Consider the following 16,931-nt stretch of genomic DNA (forward strand, 5'->3'; position numbering starts at 1 on the left):
CCTCTCAATGTGCAGATAAGCTCATAAAAATCATATTAAAGATAATTACACAATAAATATGCTAGTGTCTCTGTGTCAGCCGTGAGTGTGTGTCACAGCGTGAGAAAGAGAGATTAATTTCCTTGCCTGCAGGGACACATATTGCATCTTTTCAAAATGACATGGACACAAAGATCAATAGCTTTGTCTATTTTCCCCCCTTTTTTTTACATAACGTGATCAATGTGAGCCAGTTTAACTGCTGGGTTAATACAGTACTGATGCATACTGTGCTTCGGCAGACCCACATTCGCACTTATCGCTTTTACATCACACAGCAAAACACAAACATTGACGATTTAGCACATACATCACTCGAGTGGGATGTCCATCATGTCGCCGTGTAGTAAACACCGCAGTGAACCTAAATGAAATCACACACAGACTCGCACAAGCACATACAGGCAGACATGTGCTGACTGCGCAAATCCACTGAGTGTTAATGTAAACACAGAGCCAAGGTCATGAAGAAGAGAAGATGAATCAAACAGGAGGAGAAGAAGGATGGAGACGGAGAAATGGAAACCTCAGGTGCGATGTAATCGGGTGTGCCACAGAAGGTGCGGGTGGTGTCCCCTGCCATCATGCCTTCCCTACACATCCCAAAGTCTGCTATCTTTGTGTGTCCTTCACTGTCCAGCAGGACATTGTCCAGCTTTAGATCTCTGCGGATCAGAGAGAGAAAGAGAAAGCGCGAGAATATTAAATGACTGTAACATATGGTGCGCTTGCGTAAGGAGATTCCCATCGTGTCTTGTACCTGTATATGATTCCTTTGTTGTGCAGGAAGAACAGACCCAACGCTATCTCAGCTGCATAGAACCTGTCAACATCAAAATCTCTCATTAACTCCATTAAACACACATGCTGCCACTGCAGGGCAGAATGACAGAATGATGCTGAACGGGTGCATTTACAGACAGAAGAAAGGGGGTACAGCAACAGAGAAAAAGCAAGCAGGATTAAGACGAAAAGTTGAAGAAGAGAAGTGCTGAACTCACGCTGCGTGTGGTTCTTTAAACTTGCCAACAATTTGGATGTGAAACATAAGATCACCTCCATTCACATACTCCATGACGTAATACAGACGATCCTACAGCATGAAAAAACTGATTATTAGTAATCAGCAGATATGCAACTTCAGAATATTAATAGGAACTAAAAATGAATCACCAATCAATTCACTTGTTCTCATGATATATAAGTAAATAATACAGGAAATGCCACAGCAGATTAGCAATCAGTCAAATCGAAAGATAGATGTTCATAAATACATGAATACAAACACAATTAAGACCTTGTGATCACGCAAAGGAAAATATAATAATTTAGAGAAATTATATTTAAAATAAAGCATGGGTGAAATGCTTAAAAATGCTTAGTTTTTAAATTTAGTTGAAAGTAAAGGGTTAGTTCACCCAACTTTTTTGGCGTTGACCCAAATGCTTTTTTGGCCTTCAAAATCTAGGGTATCATTCACTTCCATTGTAAAGCTTGGAAGAGCCAGGATATTTTTTTTAATATAACTCAGATTGTGTTTGGCTGAAAGAAGTCATATACACCTAGGACGGCTTGAGGGTGAGTAAATTATGGGATCATTTTCATTTTTGGGTGAACTAACCCTTTAAAGCATTAGAAATAATATTTTTTTTTTTAGCTAATGAAAGGCTAATGAAATTGACTATTGAAACCAGAGTGATTATATATACCCATTAGGATGGTCCTTATTTTTAAAGTATCCAATTGTCATGCTCTTAACCCTTCAAATTGTTCCTTTATATAAGAAAATACAGCATGCCAATTTTTATGGCAGTAACATAATAATTACTGGTAGCTTTAAACTTTCTGAGACTTTGATGATTTTCGTAAAAACAGATCATTTGATTTGGTATTGTACCTGGCGAGTAAAATTCCAAAAAAATCTCCATAAAAGCATCTAATGCACCATATATTCCTAAATATGTATTTTAGATACATATCTCAGTTTACTTATTGTATAAACTAAATCCAAATTAATCCATCCATGACCCGGTTTAGCAGATTTACCTTTCCTGGTGGAATCAATACATATATCTATTGATGATCACCTTGGTTATTGTTTGGGTTTAGAGCACATTTTTTGGTTTAAAAAATTAAATTACATTCCTTGAAATTGACCCGGAACTTTGGCCGAATCAAGCAGATTATCAGGAGGCACAGGCAAACATGCAATGAAAGTAGTCAATGATCACGCCGAGAGAGGAGTGGCTCTGATTCAAGAATACAGTCAGTGGCTATCTCACACACTCTGAAGAACAACTGCAGTTTCTCATTCATGATGTGGAAGATCGGCCGACGGATCTATCCAGACTGCAAAAAGTCAACACTGGCTACTGAGCATCAGAAATGAGGGATTGTTGAAAACTTTGTGCTTTTTTGAGATTGTTGTCATTGTTGTCATGTCAGTATTGCTCTGATTTCAATAAAATGTAGTTCATTTGCAGCAACTTTTAATATTACTTGAATATCACAATAACGCCTCACAGCTTAACATAGGCAATCTTCAACATGATTGAGCTACCTCTAGATATCATTTTTTTGTCAACATTTTTGCATATTTCTAATTTTGAAGTTAAAAGGAACAGTTTAAAAGGTTAAGACACTAACATTTTGCAAAAAAAAAAAAAAAAAATTGGACTTGATAAGGACCACCCTAATACCCATACATGCAGCACAACTGTTTTCAACATTGATAATAATAAGAAATATTTTTCGAGCAGCGAATCAGCGACACTGAAGACTGGAGTATTGATGCTGAAAATTCAGCTTTGCCATCACAGGAATATATTACATTTAAAAATATATTAAAATGGAGAACACTTATATTAAATTATAATACTATTTCACAATATTACGCTGTAAAAAGAGATAAGTTGACTTAACTCAAAAAAAATGAGGAAACCCATTGCCTTAAAATCATTAAGTAAATAAACTTCATGCTAATTGAAAAATGTAAGTTATGTGAACTTGACAATTCCACATAACTATTATAACAATTAGCATGAAGTTTATTTATTTTATAATTTTAATGCAACAGGTTTTCTCACTTTTTTTAAGTTAAGTCTACTGATCACTTTTTACAGTTTTACTGTATTTTTGATCAAATAAATGCAGCCTTGGTGAGTATAAGAGACTTCTTTCAAAAACATACAAATTTTACTTTACACAGCCTGTTACAAAAACTCTGTTGCAAGTTGAGACCAGCATGTTTTCTCTGTTGCTTCAGTATTTATCACCTACAGCCAGAGCAAGATAACAGCTGACTTTATCTGCAGAGGCATCTGACTACAGCATCTGGAGTTTGTAGGATTTGAGCTTCTGATCAGTGGGATGCTGCGTTTTTCCACTGGGCAACTGATTGCTTTGGCTCTATTTCTCTATTTCATGTACTTGATACAATGAGACACAGTTTAAATACACAAAAGAGGTCATTACTAAACACAGTCACATTGAGTGTTTGTTACAAATTCAATCGACAGGGGAAAAACAAAATCAAGATCATTTACCAAGAGTAATTCAAACCTTCACAAACCATTAAAGCCAGACATAAACACACACACACTCACTCCTCTTTTTCTCTTTCAGTACAGCAGCTGCCAATGTATTTCATTAGGCTAATGCCACTTTGCAAAACGTGTCTGCTGAAAGAGGTCAGACAATTAGCACTACCAAAAGTGATTTTTTAAAGCAGAATGAGGCAACTAACATTTCAAAAAGGCCCTCCAGATTCATTAGTTAGAAAAAATGATTTATCGTGTCAAAGTGAATCGTGGAAAAATGATCAATGAATCACATTTTATGATGGAGATTGTTCTAGGTTGCCAGTTGAGGACTCACATGACAGCATTCCAAGAATATAATTAATACATTGTCAAAAGCTTCAGCTATTTTGTTCATCCATTGTTCATGCTGACGTTTTATAAACACTGTTAGTCAAAATTGTAACAACAATCTGTTCTTGTTACTCTTCTCCCTCTAAGGACTGCTAACAGCCTTGTTCAGGGCATTAATATTTCGGTGCCTATCTAGGCCAATGTAAACAACCATCTAATGAGGTTAAAGAAGAATAGTAACCACGATGCTTTAATTTTTATTATGATTGAACAGCTTTAGTCCATAGCTAACACAATCATTAATCTGCTGTAGGAACCTCAGTAGAGGTGCAATAAAAAATAAAATAAAAATAAAAACATTTTACACAAAAAGTACTTTTGAAAATTACAATAGTTACAGTTGTTATGCAAATTATTTATAAAAAAGTCATTAGTTAGACATTAGATATCTAAATCTACTCTATGTTGACATAAAACTGTATTGTATGTCTTTTGTTTATTTTCAGCTTGATCTAGCATTATTAAGACATTAGCGTCAATTACAGTCACCACCATTTTGAATGTTTCCGCATGATGTTGCAGTTTACAAGTTGTAATTAGGAGCTTTATAAGGATGTGAACTTTTTTTGCAAGTCAGAATCTCTTAATTACGATAATTCCAAAATGCAATGAACGCCACGCTTCGCTTTATCTTGGAAACTCCCCTGTTGTTAGACACTTTAACCTGATGAATGGCATCAGTACCTAAAAACATCAGTGGTGCATCCACTCCACTAGGTGTCAGTATACTATCAACCAGCACAAAACAAACAAACATTTACTGCATTCATCGTTACAAATAGCCAGTCGTTGAGCTGGGAGGCCACATGTGGACATTAAGGACCCACAAAATGTCAGTACTCATGTTCTAACTGTGCAAGGCCAAAAAAAGTGATTTAAAAATCCCCCTGAAGGTGAAGAGCACATCTGTTCCATCACTAAGGGGCGAATGACATTTCAGCCCATGTATATTTCATAATTTACAAATGTGCATATGCATGTGTAAACCTCATTCCCAGGCTCCCACTTTCTTTAAATCATTAACCATTCGCACACGACGATGAACACACCGACCTCAGTCTGAAAGGCGCAGTAGAGGGCGGTCAGAAAGTGAGGTCGCCCCGTGAGGCCCAGCACTCTTCTCTCCACCATGGCGCTCTCCGTGTCCTCATCCTGAAACAGCACATCTTTCTTCAACACCTTCACGGCAAACAAGCGCTCGCTGCCCCTCTCCTCTGCCAACAGGACCTGCGGGATGACAAGGAAACCTCGCGTTAACATTTCTTGAACATTAATAATTAAGAGTTCATCATCTTCTGCACACACTCCTCCAACAGCAACTCAGTTGGGCAAACACAAACTGACTGCAGAAAACAGCATTCAAAGTGAGTTTAACATGCATAAGGGAACATTACCTCAAATAAAAAAAAAGAGAACAGAAATTCTTTCATTTCATTTACTCGTATGATCCTGTTCTCTTCATGTCTTTTTTCCCCTGCTTTGTGTCATTTTTCTATCTCTGGGTCCCAGGCCTCTCCTCTGCGCTTTTCTTTAATCTCTTCCCTCGTTTCTATCCTTTCTTTAGCGCGGTTCTGCGCCCTGGAGGATGTGCTGTCTACTGAGTATAACCCTGGCCTCTTATATAACCAAATATCTTGTGAACACACACACACACGCACAAGTGTACGCACACACGCTAACACATAAAACATCTACTCTAAAATGATTTGATATAAATGAGCACAACCACAAGGGCAAATAAACATTCCTCCACACGCTCAAACAAACGAGTGTAAAAAGCAGACACACTCCCATGTCATTCTTCCTCAGGGATCAAACAGCTCAGAGTCCTTCACTTGGATGCTCTTCTCTGACACACGACAACATCATTTAGATTCAGAGGAACAGTGCTTTGCTTGACCAAAACAAGGCATTGGCTCTGAAATATTCCAACATCCCCTGGGCTGCTTGTGGACACACAACCCCACCAGGTCTTTCTTACATGTATCACAGATTGCGCTTTAGTTATCACTTAACGTGATTGGCCAGAAATGACCATGTGCCTCAGTATCTCCAGGTATTTTGAGGTGTATGAGGTACAAATCTCACTGGGCCTTGAGTCAGAGCTTCTGCTTCCTCGAGGAAGAGAGGCAGAGGCACAGCTGCAAATTTTAGATAGGGAAATCAGCCCCCTCCTCTTGCAGCTGGGACCAGAAAAGCTAGCGTTTCCCCTTCTGCCTGAATTAGCAGCAGCTCAGGAACGAATGAGACAAGGGCCTAATTCAGTTCCAAGGACGCTGTACCCTTCGCACTCCTTATTGCATCTACAGGGAACATAGAAGTAGACGTGTTTGTTGATGGGTGAGGGCAGTCTCATGTAGCCTGACTTTCGGCATTAAAATCTGGTCTGCTTTGCAGCCAATTCTGTCCCAAAACCACCTAAGCCCAAAGTATACTTCAGTTTTGACACAAATGCTACCATATGTTAATAGCTGAACGCATAGCCTATATGGCATTTGGAACACATGTGCACTGGAAAGTTTCATCCTTATCCAGTGTTTGCACTATTTCTCTCCAGAAGTTATAAGTGATAAAAATGTCTTTGTACTCATTTAAACTAGAGTTGCTGGTATCTCTTAATTGCCTCTCACAAGCTCTTGTCAATACAGCTGTCTATTGTGGTTGCTGTCTCCAGTAGTTTTTGATTGTTGTTGCTCTGTCTCTTCCATTTCCTTTTCAACAATGTTGAAAATGCCCAGTGTTGCCACCTTGAGGACAAACTAATTAGCGCAAAAACATTCAGGCTGCATGTGCAAACTGAGCATACCGGGTATTCGCAAATAGAAAAATCTGTCTGTGTGCTTACTATGCTGATGATGAAATTTGCATCAAGCGCACTACAAGCATACCTTAGAGTACACACGTAAGTATACTTCAGTTTTGATGCGAACCATAGAGTAAACGTACATCCGAATGCATAACCTGTACTTCAGTGCACACTGTTTGAGTTCAGCCCTGTTTTTGTGTATGTGTACAACAAAAGTGATTTGAGAGCTTTTAAAGAAGGGGCCACAAGCGGGCATGTGTCAAATGCATCTATCCACCCTCTCTCAACGGGCGGTCACACTACAATTTTCATTCCATTGACTTGCATGGAAATAACGCACGTGAATGTGGGAAACCTGAAATGCAAACTCATGCAAAGTAGTTTCGGATTTCGCTGAGTTTCAAAAGTTTGGTGAACTCTGACCTGCAAAATCGTATTACGTGAAGATATGTGACCAACAGAACACTGTCAGAGAAAATGTCCAAAAACGGCACCTTTAGAGGTACAGCAGCTTGCCACTGGGGCAGTAGGCTACCCTTAAAAGGACAACTTTGTACTTTATCATTTTAGTACCTTATAGTATTATGCACCCTGGCCTTGAGCTACTACTAAGTAAATAAGAAACAAAGATGTCCTTTTAAGGGCCATGCCCCAGTGACAAGCTGTTGTACCCCTAAAGGTACAATTATTGCAATTTTTTCTGAGAGAAGATCAATTCGAATAAAATAAAAAAACAACTTTTTGCAGTAAAGTGGAGTCGATTGTATATTGTTTACATCTTGGATTTATTATTATTCATTATATGTTGAATTAAAGGGATAGTTCACTTTGAAATAAAATTTTGGTATGTTTTAGCTTACCTCAAGGGCATTCAAGATGTAGGTGTCTTTGTTTCCGCAGTAGTTTCAATTTTGATATTTTTAAGTCAAACCGTTGTTGTCTGTCAGTCATATAATGCAGGTCTATGGTCACCACCTCAAAGAGCATGCACAGAGAAGTCCAAATTAAACAATTCCCCATCGTAAGTACACATTGATGGGCTAAGACATGAAACGAGCGGTTTGTGTGAGAAAACGAACAGTATTTATATCGTTTTTATATAAATACCAAAATTTAATTTCAAAGTGAACTATCCCTTTAAGGTTTTTAAAAAAGATGTTGCAAAGTTGCAAAGTGTCATGTCATATCATGACCACTGCAATATCTGTAGTAGTATCTTTAGAAGTTAGGGGTAACTAACTAACTGCGTCATGCAGGGGGAAATCTGGGCAGATATTCATCCTGCTTGACCACTCCTTTTAATGCATTACATTAGAGAAAGTCCATAATTTAGCCATTCACACTCATCCATAGGACAAGAGTGGCGGGTTAGGTGATGGTTCTGGGGTCGGGATGTGGTTGTTCGTGGGGGGGGGGGGGGGGGGGGGGGATGTGTGCTGGGGGCCTGGGGATCAGATGACGCGCGGGTCCTCCCTCTGCCGTCTCACCATGGTATATCTTGTGCGGGGGCCGGGCGGCAATGTGGCTATGCATGGGTGCCCAGGCAGTTTGTTTACTCAGTCAGCCAATCAATCAATTTTTTTTTTTTTTTTTTATTTTTTTATTTTTTTTTTCTCCTTCTCTGTAACCCTCCTAGGTGATCCTGCTTCCATATTCCCGGCCAAACAACAACAACAAACCTGCATTTCTCCTTATACACACCCCCACACACACAAACTAACACACGACCATCTCCATACACTCATTAACGCCCCCCCCCCCCCCCCCCAACCCCGCCATTTCATTCCTGTCATTTCATTCAAATCTACAGTCAACCTGTATGCAATAAGTCTCAGCCTCTATATCTGTTGTTAAATGTTATGTCATATCAAGATATGTCAAGTCAATGTCATGTCAAGATATGTCTTTTGTCTAGTGTACATGTGTTTATCGTTTGGTGTAGTACTCTTATGTCTATTGTATTGTTACATTTTGTTTGTAACTTCATTCTTGTTTGCAATAAAAAAAATAAAAAAATACAAAAAAAAGTTAGGGGTAACACATTACAAGTAGCATGAGTAAAATAATCAGATTACTTTTTTCAAGTAACGAGTAAAGTTCTACAACAAAAAATCTGAATTACTTTTTCAAATAAGTAATGCAAGTTTTCCCATTATTGACTTACACCTCTCCTGTCCTATTGTTGAGAGAAATCAGGAGTTAGGTGCAGTGGCAGGGGTGTAACTTTCCCTAAGACTGAGTGTGACTGCAGCTTCACGTTCAAAGCGATATACTTTGAAATGCCTGGGCGCTCAACTGAGCAAAGACAGAGTGGAACGAGGCAAAATTAATTTGACCTGAATCTGGCTGTGCGCGTACAGTACACACTTACTATCAACTCTTTCAACTCAACATAATTTGTTTACAGATGAACCAATAAAAAAAAGAAACCTCTTGAAAGTTGCATAAAGCAACCCGAACAGACTGAAACTTGTTGATTACAGTCAGCGCTTGCTGTTTTGGTGTTCAACATGCATCAGACGGTCAGTGAAGCGAGTGGGCGGTTCGTGGGAGTGTTGTCTGAGTCTGAGTCTACAGAGTTTGCTTTAAAGTTTTCTGGTCCTTTGACAACCAGGAACGAAGTACATCTATTTTTTACACATCCAAAAAATGTGGTGTCCGTTTGCTGTAGTGGCAGCATGCACTGTTCATTTTACATAATAGCAAAATCCAGTTTTTGAATCGCACATTTTCATTGTGACACCACTGTAATTTTAAGCACCTTGCCAAAACTCCCTTTGCCCAGAACCATGAGGAAGTTGAAATCGTGCAGTCCGACTTTGCCCGTGTGCAGTGCAGTGGGAGTCGGGCTCAGAGCGGCTGGGGTCACAGAAGGAACAGGAGTTGACACGTTAACATGAGGAGGAGGAATAGAGGGTTCGATAGCAGCCTCTGGTACCTTCAGAAAAGAGAAACACAGGAGGAGAGAGAGAAATAGAGAAAAATAATAGTTTATTTCAATATAGACATACACTGCCCTCCTGTGGATGTGTTATGAAAGTGACAATTATGGTGCTCACTGAAGAAGACTTGGAGATGGTGGTTAGGCGACATCTAGAACATGTTTTGCTGCAAAGTTGAGTGTGCAGTGTTTGAGCATGTGGCTATTTGACTCAAAAAGAACATTTGGTTTTAGATGAATGTGTTTATTTGTGGACCTGTGATGGCCCCAGGCTTCTATTAGCGCTCTCTCTGCTGAATATTGCATGTTTATACTTATATATATAAAGTGATTTAAAATATACCTATTACAGGAATAATCTTCCCTAGAGCAAACTGGAGTAAAGTGCTTTGCTCAAGCGCACAAAAATGATGCTTCCTGGATAGTCACTTGAAGGTTTGAGTCAACAACTTTTCATTTGTCATCCCATACAGATGGCAACTGTAAAGTTGCAGGCTACACTCCCTAGTGCCTATAGTTGGTAATATTAGGGTGTAGTCATACTAAAAAAGGTAGCATGAACACAATAAGGTTCAATTTGTTAAAGTCATATTATGTTGAAAGTAGCCACAATAACCAAAAATTAAATAATCAAATTTAGTTTAAAACATCTGTATAGCTGGGCAAATCATAAAATGACAACTTTCACACAAAAAAATATTACTAAAAATGAAACCATCAACCCTAATTTAAAAATGAGCTGTATAGGTGGTCAGACCAGATACACACACACACACACACACACACACACACACACACACACACACACACACACACACACACACACACACACACACACACACACACACAAAGCTATGAGAGTACCTGCAGGTCTGGGTCGGGTACAGGGATGTTATAATACTCTCCCTCATCCTGGTTGAGAAGTTTGAACCAGCCGCTGACGGAACGTCTGAATATCTCAGTAACACCAAACGACAGAGCGCCCATGAAGTCATTCCTTGAGGTCCGATCCCAGTCCCAGACCTCTACAGACAAACGCCTGTCCCACTGCCTCCCACGCACTGAACTACACTCAGACAGAAGGAAAGATAGAGATAGCCTAGCATCCACTCAGAAGACTTAGCAACAGCATAGCAAAACCTTGGCAACCACCCACAATACCCTAGCATCATTCATGGCAACGACTTCTGCATCATACACACACATAAAAACAAATGAAATAAACACTCACAAGGTGAAGCTCTCGTTCCAGATGGGGTTGAGTGTAGAACGGATCGTTTTGGTTTTCTGTTTGCTCTGGCTCTTTGGATCAGGGATGAGTTTGAGCTTCACATAAGGGTCCGACAGGCCGTTAGGGTCCATGGGTATCAGGTTATGTGCCTCATGCACTAAAGCGTAGAATACATATTGAGAAGTAAGCATGTGTGTTTATAAATAACAGTATTTGCATGAATTATCTTATGCAATAGAACAAACAAATGTACATGCAGATGTGCATTGTAAAAAAACAACAAAGTTGTTTTAACTTAAAAAGCAAGAGTTTGTTCTGTCTTAAAATTTTGAGTTTAGTCTTAGTACAATTTCACATTTCAAGTTGACTAAACTTAAAATTTGAAGGCAGCAAAAATACTTTAAGTTGAAACAAATGTTTCAACAGTATGCTTTGTACACATGTGTTCACTTCAGTTGTATTATTAAATTGACCTGTCAGAATGACATGACAGCAGTGCATTTTTAAATGCTCACTTTCTCTGTAGAGCATTAGTAGTCTTCTCACTACTCATTAGACTCTCTATGGTGGTGCTGATGTAAGAGCCACAGGCTTAGTTAAGTTGACACAGTGCAGCTAATGCATTGTAATACAGCAGATTGTGTGAGTATAATTAGCTTTTTCGTCATGTACTGATGATGCTGTATGCACACATTTCCCTCTGCTGGAGGAAAGCTGAGCTGTGCCACGCGGCCCATAATGCATCTCCAATGTGCTTCCTTAAACAGCAGATTCTCTCTGTGAGCAAAGGAGTAATTCTTCATTGGGGTATAAATACAGCAGGAGCACCTTAATAAACATTACGCACACTTTCCATTAATAAGGGATAAAACAAGGACAGCCATTATTCATTTTCTAAGCGGTTTGAATTTTTTGCAATCCTGTTACCAAAAGTGGGGCCATGTATTAACCTACATATTTCTTTTACATTGCAATTTTCTAGTAATAAATAAAGTAGTAATAAACATTTGATATAATTTATTAATATATAGCTAATACAATAAAAGGTACAATATACAGTTACTGAGCTACATATGAGTATCCTAAATTAATCTGTCACTCAGAAGGTGTTATATAGTAATTTTTTTCTTACAATAATTTGGGGAACAGGTTTGAATGATTGCGCTTGACAAAGGCAATCAAATGTGACCCTGGATCACAAAACCAGTCACAAGCCGCACGGGTATATTTGTGGCAATAGCCAACAATACATTGTATGGGTCAAAATTGTTGATTTTTCTTTTATGTCAAAAATCATTAGGCTATTAATAAAGATCATGTTCAATGAAGATATTTACATTTCCCACCGTAAATAGATAAAACAATTATTTTTGTAAGTGAATGCAGCACAATCGCGAACATAAATGGACAACTTTAAAGGCGATTTTCTCAATGTTTCGATTTTTGCACCCTCAGATTCCAGATTTTCATATTGTCCTATCCTAACAAACCATACATCAATGAAAAGCTTATTTATTCAGCTTTCAGATGATGTATAAATCTCAATTTAAAAAAATTGACCCATGTGACCCAAATGAATTGACCCCAAAAAAATAAATAATAATATTAATAATATATATATATATATATATATGGACACTGTCTGCATTGTGAATTTTATATATATATATATATATATATTTTTTTTTTTCATAATGCAGAAAGTGTCCAAATTATGTTACTTGCCAAAAATTTTGTGTCAAAATTGTAAAGAATGTTACTTTTTTTTGTAATGGGATAAATCATGCAGTGACATGATTGCATGCTTTTTTTGGTCATTAAAATGAGTTAATGTCAAGCAGGTTTTTTTTGCAAAAACAAATTTAATATTAATTAGATGGATTGTATCAACATCATGACATTGTTGTATCAATTTTGTTGGATACAGTCAAGAATGTCAAGACCTCATATGTGGGACAGCACAAAAATAAAAATATGTAACATATACTGTAATAACATAACTTAATGTAAAGTAAGTTTCCATAAAAAAGTCATGGGACACTAAAGTGTAGAGCATCCATGAATGAGCTTTTTGAGAAGTCTTACAGTGTCCATCAGTTTTAAAACTCACGTGTACCTGGTTTCACAGACAAGGCTTAAGCTAGTCTCAAACTAAAATGCATGTTTTAACTGTTTTAACTGAAAGATACTTGCACTGACATATCTTAAATATGTCAGTGGGATTGTTTTGTCTCAAGATGCATACCAGTAATGTTTTTCTAAGGCAAGTTTACTTAAATGTCCTATCTTAACCAACGCTTAATCCAAGCCCTGTCTGAAACCAGGCCACGAAGTTACAGGTATGTTCACCTGTGACATATAGGTCTTCCTTCTCTCCACGCACGGTCAGACGAATCCGTCCCCTTTTCTCAGTGTGGTCCTGTCCGCACAAGCTGGGGACGCTGCTCTCACAACGCTTGTGTACATTAATGTCACAACCTCTCTCACACAGACACACAAACAGACAAATAACACAAAAGACAGAAAGAAAGAGTGATGCACTTATAGTCTCCCGCCTGTCCAAAAACAATAATTCTAAAGTCCAAATCTAATATAAAGAGTGTAATTGTTAACAGCCATTGTTATACGCTGTACATTATGAGACAACATGCTGAAACAGCAAGTGCTGTCAGCTGCAACAGCCTGCTTTATTATTTCCTGAAAGTGTATCATGTCATGCAAATTATATTAGATGACATGTTTATTACATGGATTAAACGATAGTTAAAGGGAATTCGTTCAATCTGATATACAGTATTGAGATATCTATTAAAAGCCTGAAAAACATCACTCTACAGACAGTAATACAATTACATTATAATTACAGAAATGATGTTCATTTAATAACAGTGATCTTGATAATTATGATATGCTAATCTTAGAATTGATACAGTTTAATCAGGATAAAAATGCTGTAAAAATTATTTAAATGATATGAATGTTGTGCTTCATGTAGAATTTGAGCAAGAAATTACCATGGACAAAATGGTTTTAATGACACTTTTAATGACAAAATTCATTAAAAGTTAGTATAATATTATTTACTGTAATTTGAAAAATAAATATTTGAAAAAAATAATATTTCAATTTACAATCATTTATATATCCTTGCATGGCTGGCAGGATTACGCTGTAAACCCTAAAATGTATATGCACAAAGAATTTGAGTAAATTAAATTTTACCCAATCCCTCAAAAACATAGTGAATGAACTTAACAATAATATAATATATATATATATATATATATATATATAGAGAGAGAGAGAGAGAGAGAGAGAGAGAGAGAGAGAGAGAGAGAGAGAGAGAGAGAGACTCACTGGCACATTTCATGCCCTGATGAATGAGGCCGTAGAGCAGAGACCCACAGTGATCACAGAAGGTGGGACTGGAGTATGTCTGTACTTTAAACTTGTGCTTGCTCTTGAGATCCTGGAGAGAGGGACAGAGAAAAAACATTGTCCTCATTTCATTATTTAATTGCTTAATCCGTTGGCAAAAGCACTTTGATGCGTTTTCATATTTAAAAAAGAGGGGCACCATGCACACCCAGTTCCTGGAAATGGTTGGCCATGAGAGAAAGAAAAAGAGATTTAAATTATGTGTCTGATAAGAAGCCCTCTCATACTGTTCTTTGCTCTATAAATAGGACGAGCTTTATGCACAAACAAACACAGACACTCTACTTTCCCTCTGGTTCTCTCTCTCTCTCTTTAAAGGTCCAGAGAGGAAAGGCTTCATTTTGAAGTGACTTTTTCACTGGGAGCCAATTAGCCAGGGCTATTTTGAGGATGAATGGTGGATGAATATGAGTTCTGCTCAGCTGTGAAAACTGAATCCTCCTAAATGCCTAAACCCCCTCCACCCCACCCTCGTTCCCCTCTCTCTTCCTCATTCCCACTCTCTGCATGCTGCCCACTCCTTTTCTTCATCCTCTGACACTTCTCTCCGTCTCTGTCAGTCTGCCTCATCCGCCTTTCACACAGGCATCATTGTCTACCGTTCCTTATGGCCTAGTTGCACTCCTACTTTACCTCATTTTACAACCATTCTATTTAGCAGCTTATGAAAAAAATCTCATAAAAAGGTTGTAACTATGCTCCTGAGGAAGACACGATAAAATAAATACTGTAACTTTGATCCAAAACCCAGTGAGCTGCCTCAATGCCAACATAGGCAGATGCCTTTTAAAACAGCGTCCTAACCATCGTGGAAGACAACATTCAGAGCGCTCGACATGCCGCACAAACATTGCTTCACACACTCGATTTGTATCGATTTCAGTAATGTTTGACATTAACAGTGTGGCTCTAATAAGCATTTTTCATTACATCGAACTATTTTTATCAACACTTTATGGTATTGAATGAAATATATAGGTATGCAATCAACATTTATCTCACTTTGTCCACCATTTATTTTTTTCAATGTGCTTCTAGCAATGACTTAAACACAAAGGATACATTTGAGCAACGGACTCCCATAGACTTAATATATAATCTCAATACAAAATAATATCAAAGAATATAACATCCATCCATCCATTCTCCAAACCGCTTCTCCTCTGCCTAATGTAATGTAATATAATACAATATTATAAATTAAAAGACATAAATGAAAAACAACACTATTTTATTTATTTACAAGTCTTATAAGTACTTGTTAGTTCTTGTAAGTATTTATAAGTTCTTTTTTAATATCAATTTTACTTGCAAAAATTGCAAACGATTATAATTATTATCATTAAGCATTATATTGTTATATTATATTGTATTGTTTTAGATTAGATTATGCCCTTATACAGTGCTATGCATAAGTTTAGACACCCATGCTAAAGTTGACTAAAAAGAGGAATAAAAAATCATCTTTTGGAAATTGAACTTAATGCCTTAATTAAAAAAATTAGGAAAAATCCAACCTTTAAGGACACCAATTTTCTTTGTGAATGAATAATGTATCGTAAATAAATAAATGTTCTTCCTTAAAATACAGGGTGCATAAGTCTGGACACCCCTATGTTAAATTCCCATAGAGGCAGGCAGATTTTTATTTTTAAAGGCCAGTTACTTCATGGATCCAGGATACTATGCATCCTGATAAAGTTCCCTTGGCCTTTGGAATTAAAATAGCCCCACATCATCACATAGCCTTCACCATACCTAGAGATTGGCATGGTTTTATTTCAGTTAGCCTAATAGCTGGTTTGATTTGCACTGAGAGATGATCTTATGGAAAGTACTCCATGCCAATCTCTAGGTATGGTGAAGGCTGTGTGATGATGTGTGGCTATTTTAATTCCAAAGGCCAAGGGAACTTTATCAGGATGCATAGTATCCTGGATCCATGAAGTAACTGGCCTTTAAAAATAAAAATCTGCCTGCCTCTATGGGAATTTAACATAGGGGTGTCCAGACTTATGCACCCTGTATTTTAAGGAAGAACATTTATTTATTTACGATACATTATTCATTCACAAAGAAAATTGGTGTCCTTAAAGGTTGTATTTTTCCTAATTTTTTAAATTAAGGCATTAAGTTCAATTTCCAAAAGATGATTTTTTATTCCTCTTTTTAGTCAACTTTACCATGGGTGTCTAAACTTATGCATAGCACTGTATATATATATATATATATATATATATATATATATATATAATTTTTTCCTGTAATTAATAGCGATTAATCGCACCTTTTTATGAAAGAAGGCCAGTATCACCAACACCAATATTTTTTCTCAATTTTAGCCATTAATTATAGCCATTCAGAATTACAGTATAATCAATTTGAACATTTATTAGGCTTTAAAAAAACAACTTTTAATTTAAGTGAACTTGAAACAATCTTCACACAAACCCATTATAATAAATGTCACATTTACCTGTGCCCTTTAATATATCAGGGCTAAACATTTTTTTTCTGTAGGCTCAGTCAGACCAGTTCAGATTT

General features: G+C 37.3%; 1 protein-coding gene across 3 annotated transcripts in view; it reads right to left on the reverse strand.

The window, feature by feature from the left end:
- The window catches only part of prkcg (protein kinase C, gamma), a 41,099-nt gene that overhangs the window by 4,437 nt on the left and 19,731 nt on the right, over positions 1-16,931 (reverse strand). For all 3 annotated transcript variants that reach the window (XM_079894768.1, XM_079894767.1, XM_079894766.1), the window contains exons 5-13: positions 14,307-14,418; positions 13,299-13,427; positions 10,950-11,106; positions 10,583-10,784; positions 9,539-9,715; positions 5,025-5,198; positions 1,041-1,132; positions 800-862; positions 566-704 (exon numbers count right to left, since the gene is read on the reverse strand). In XM_079894768.1, the coding sequence (XP_079750894.1) occupies positions 566-704; positions 800-862; positions 1,041-1,132; positions 5,025-5,198; positions 9,539-9,715; positions 10,583-10,784; positions 10,950-11,106; positions 13,299-13,427; positions 14,307-14,418 (1,245 nt within the window). The remainder of the gene's footprint in view (positions 1-565; positions 705-799; positions 863-1,040; positions 1,133-5,024; positions 5,199-9,538; positions 9,716-10,582; positions 10,785-10,949; positions 11,107-13,298; positions 13,428-14,306; positions 14,419-16,931) is intronic.

The sequence above is a fragment of the Squalius cephalus genome (genome assembly GCF_949319135.1).
Source record: "Squalius cephalus genome assembly, chromosome: 15".
Classification (NCBI taxonomy): domain Eukaryota; kingdom Metazoa; phylum Chordata; class Actinopteri; order Cypriniformes; family Leuciscidae; genus Squalius; species Squalius cephalus.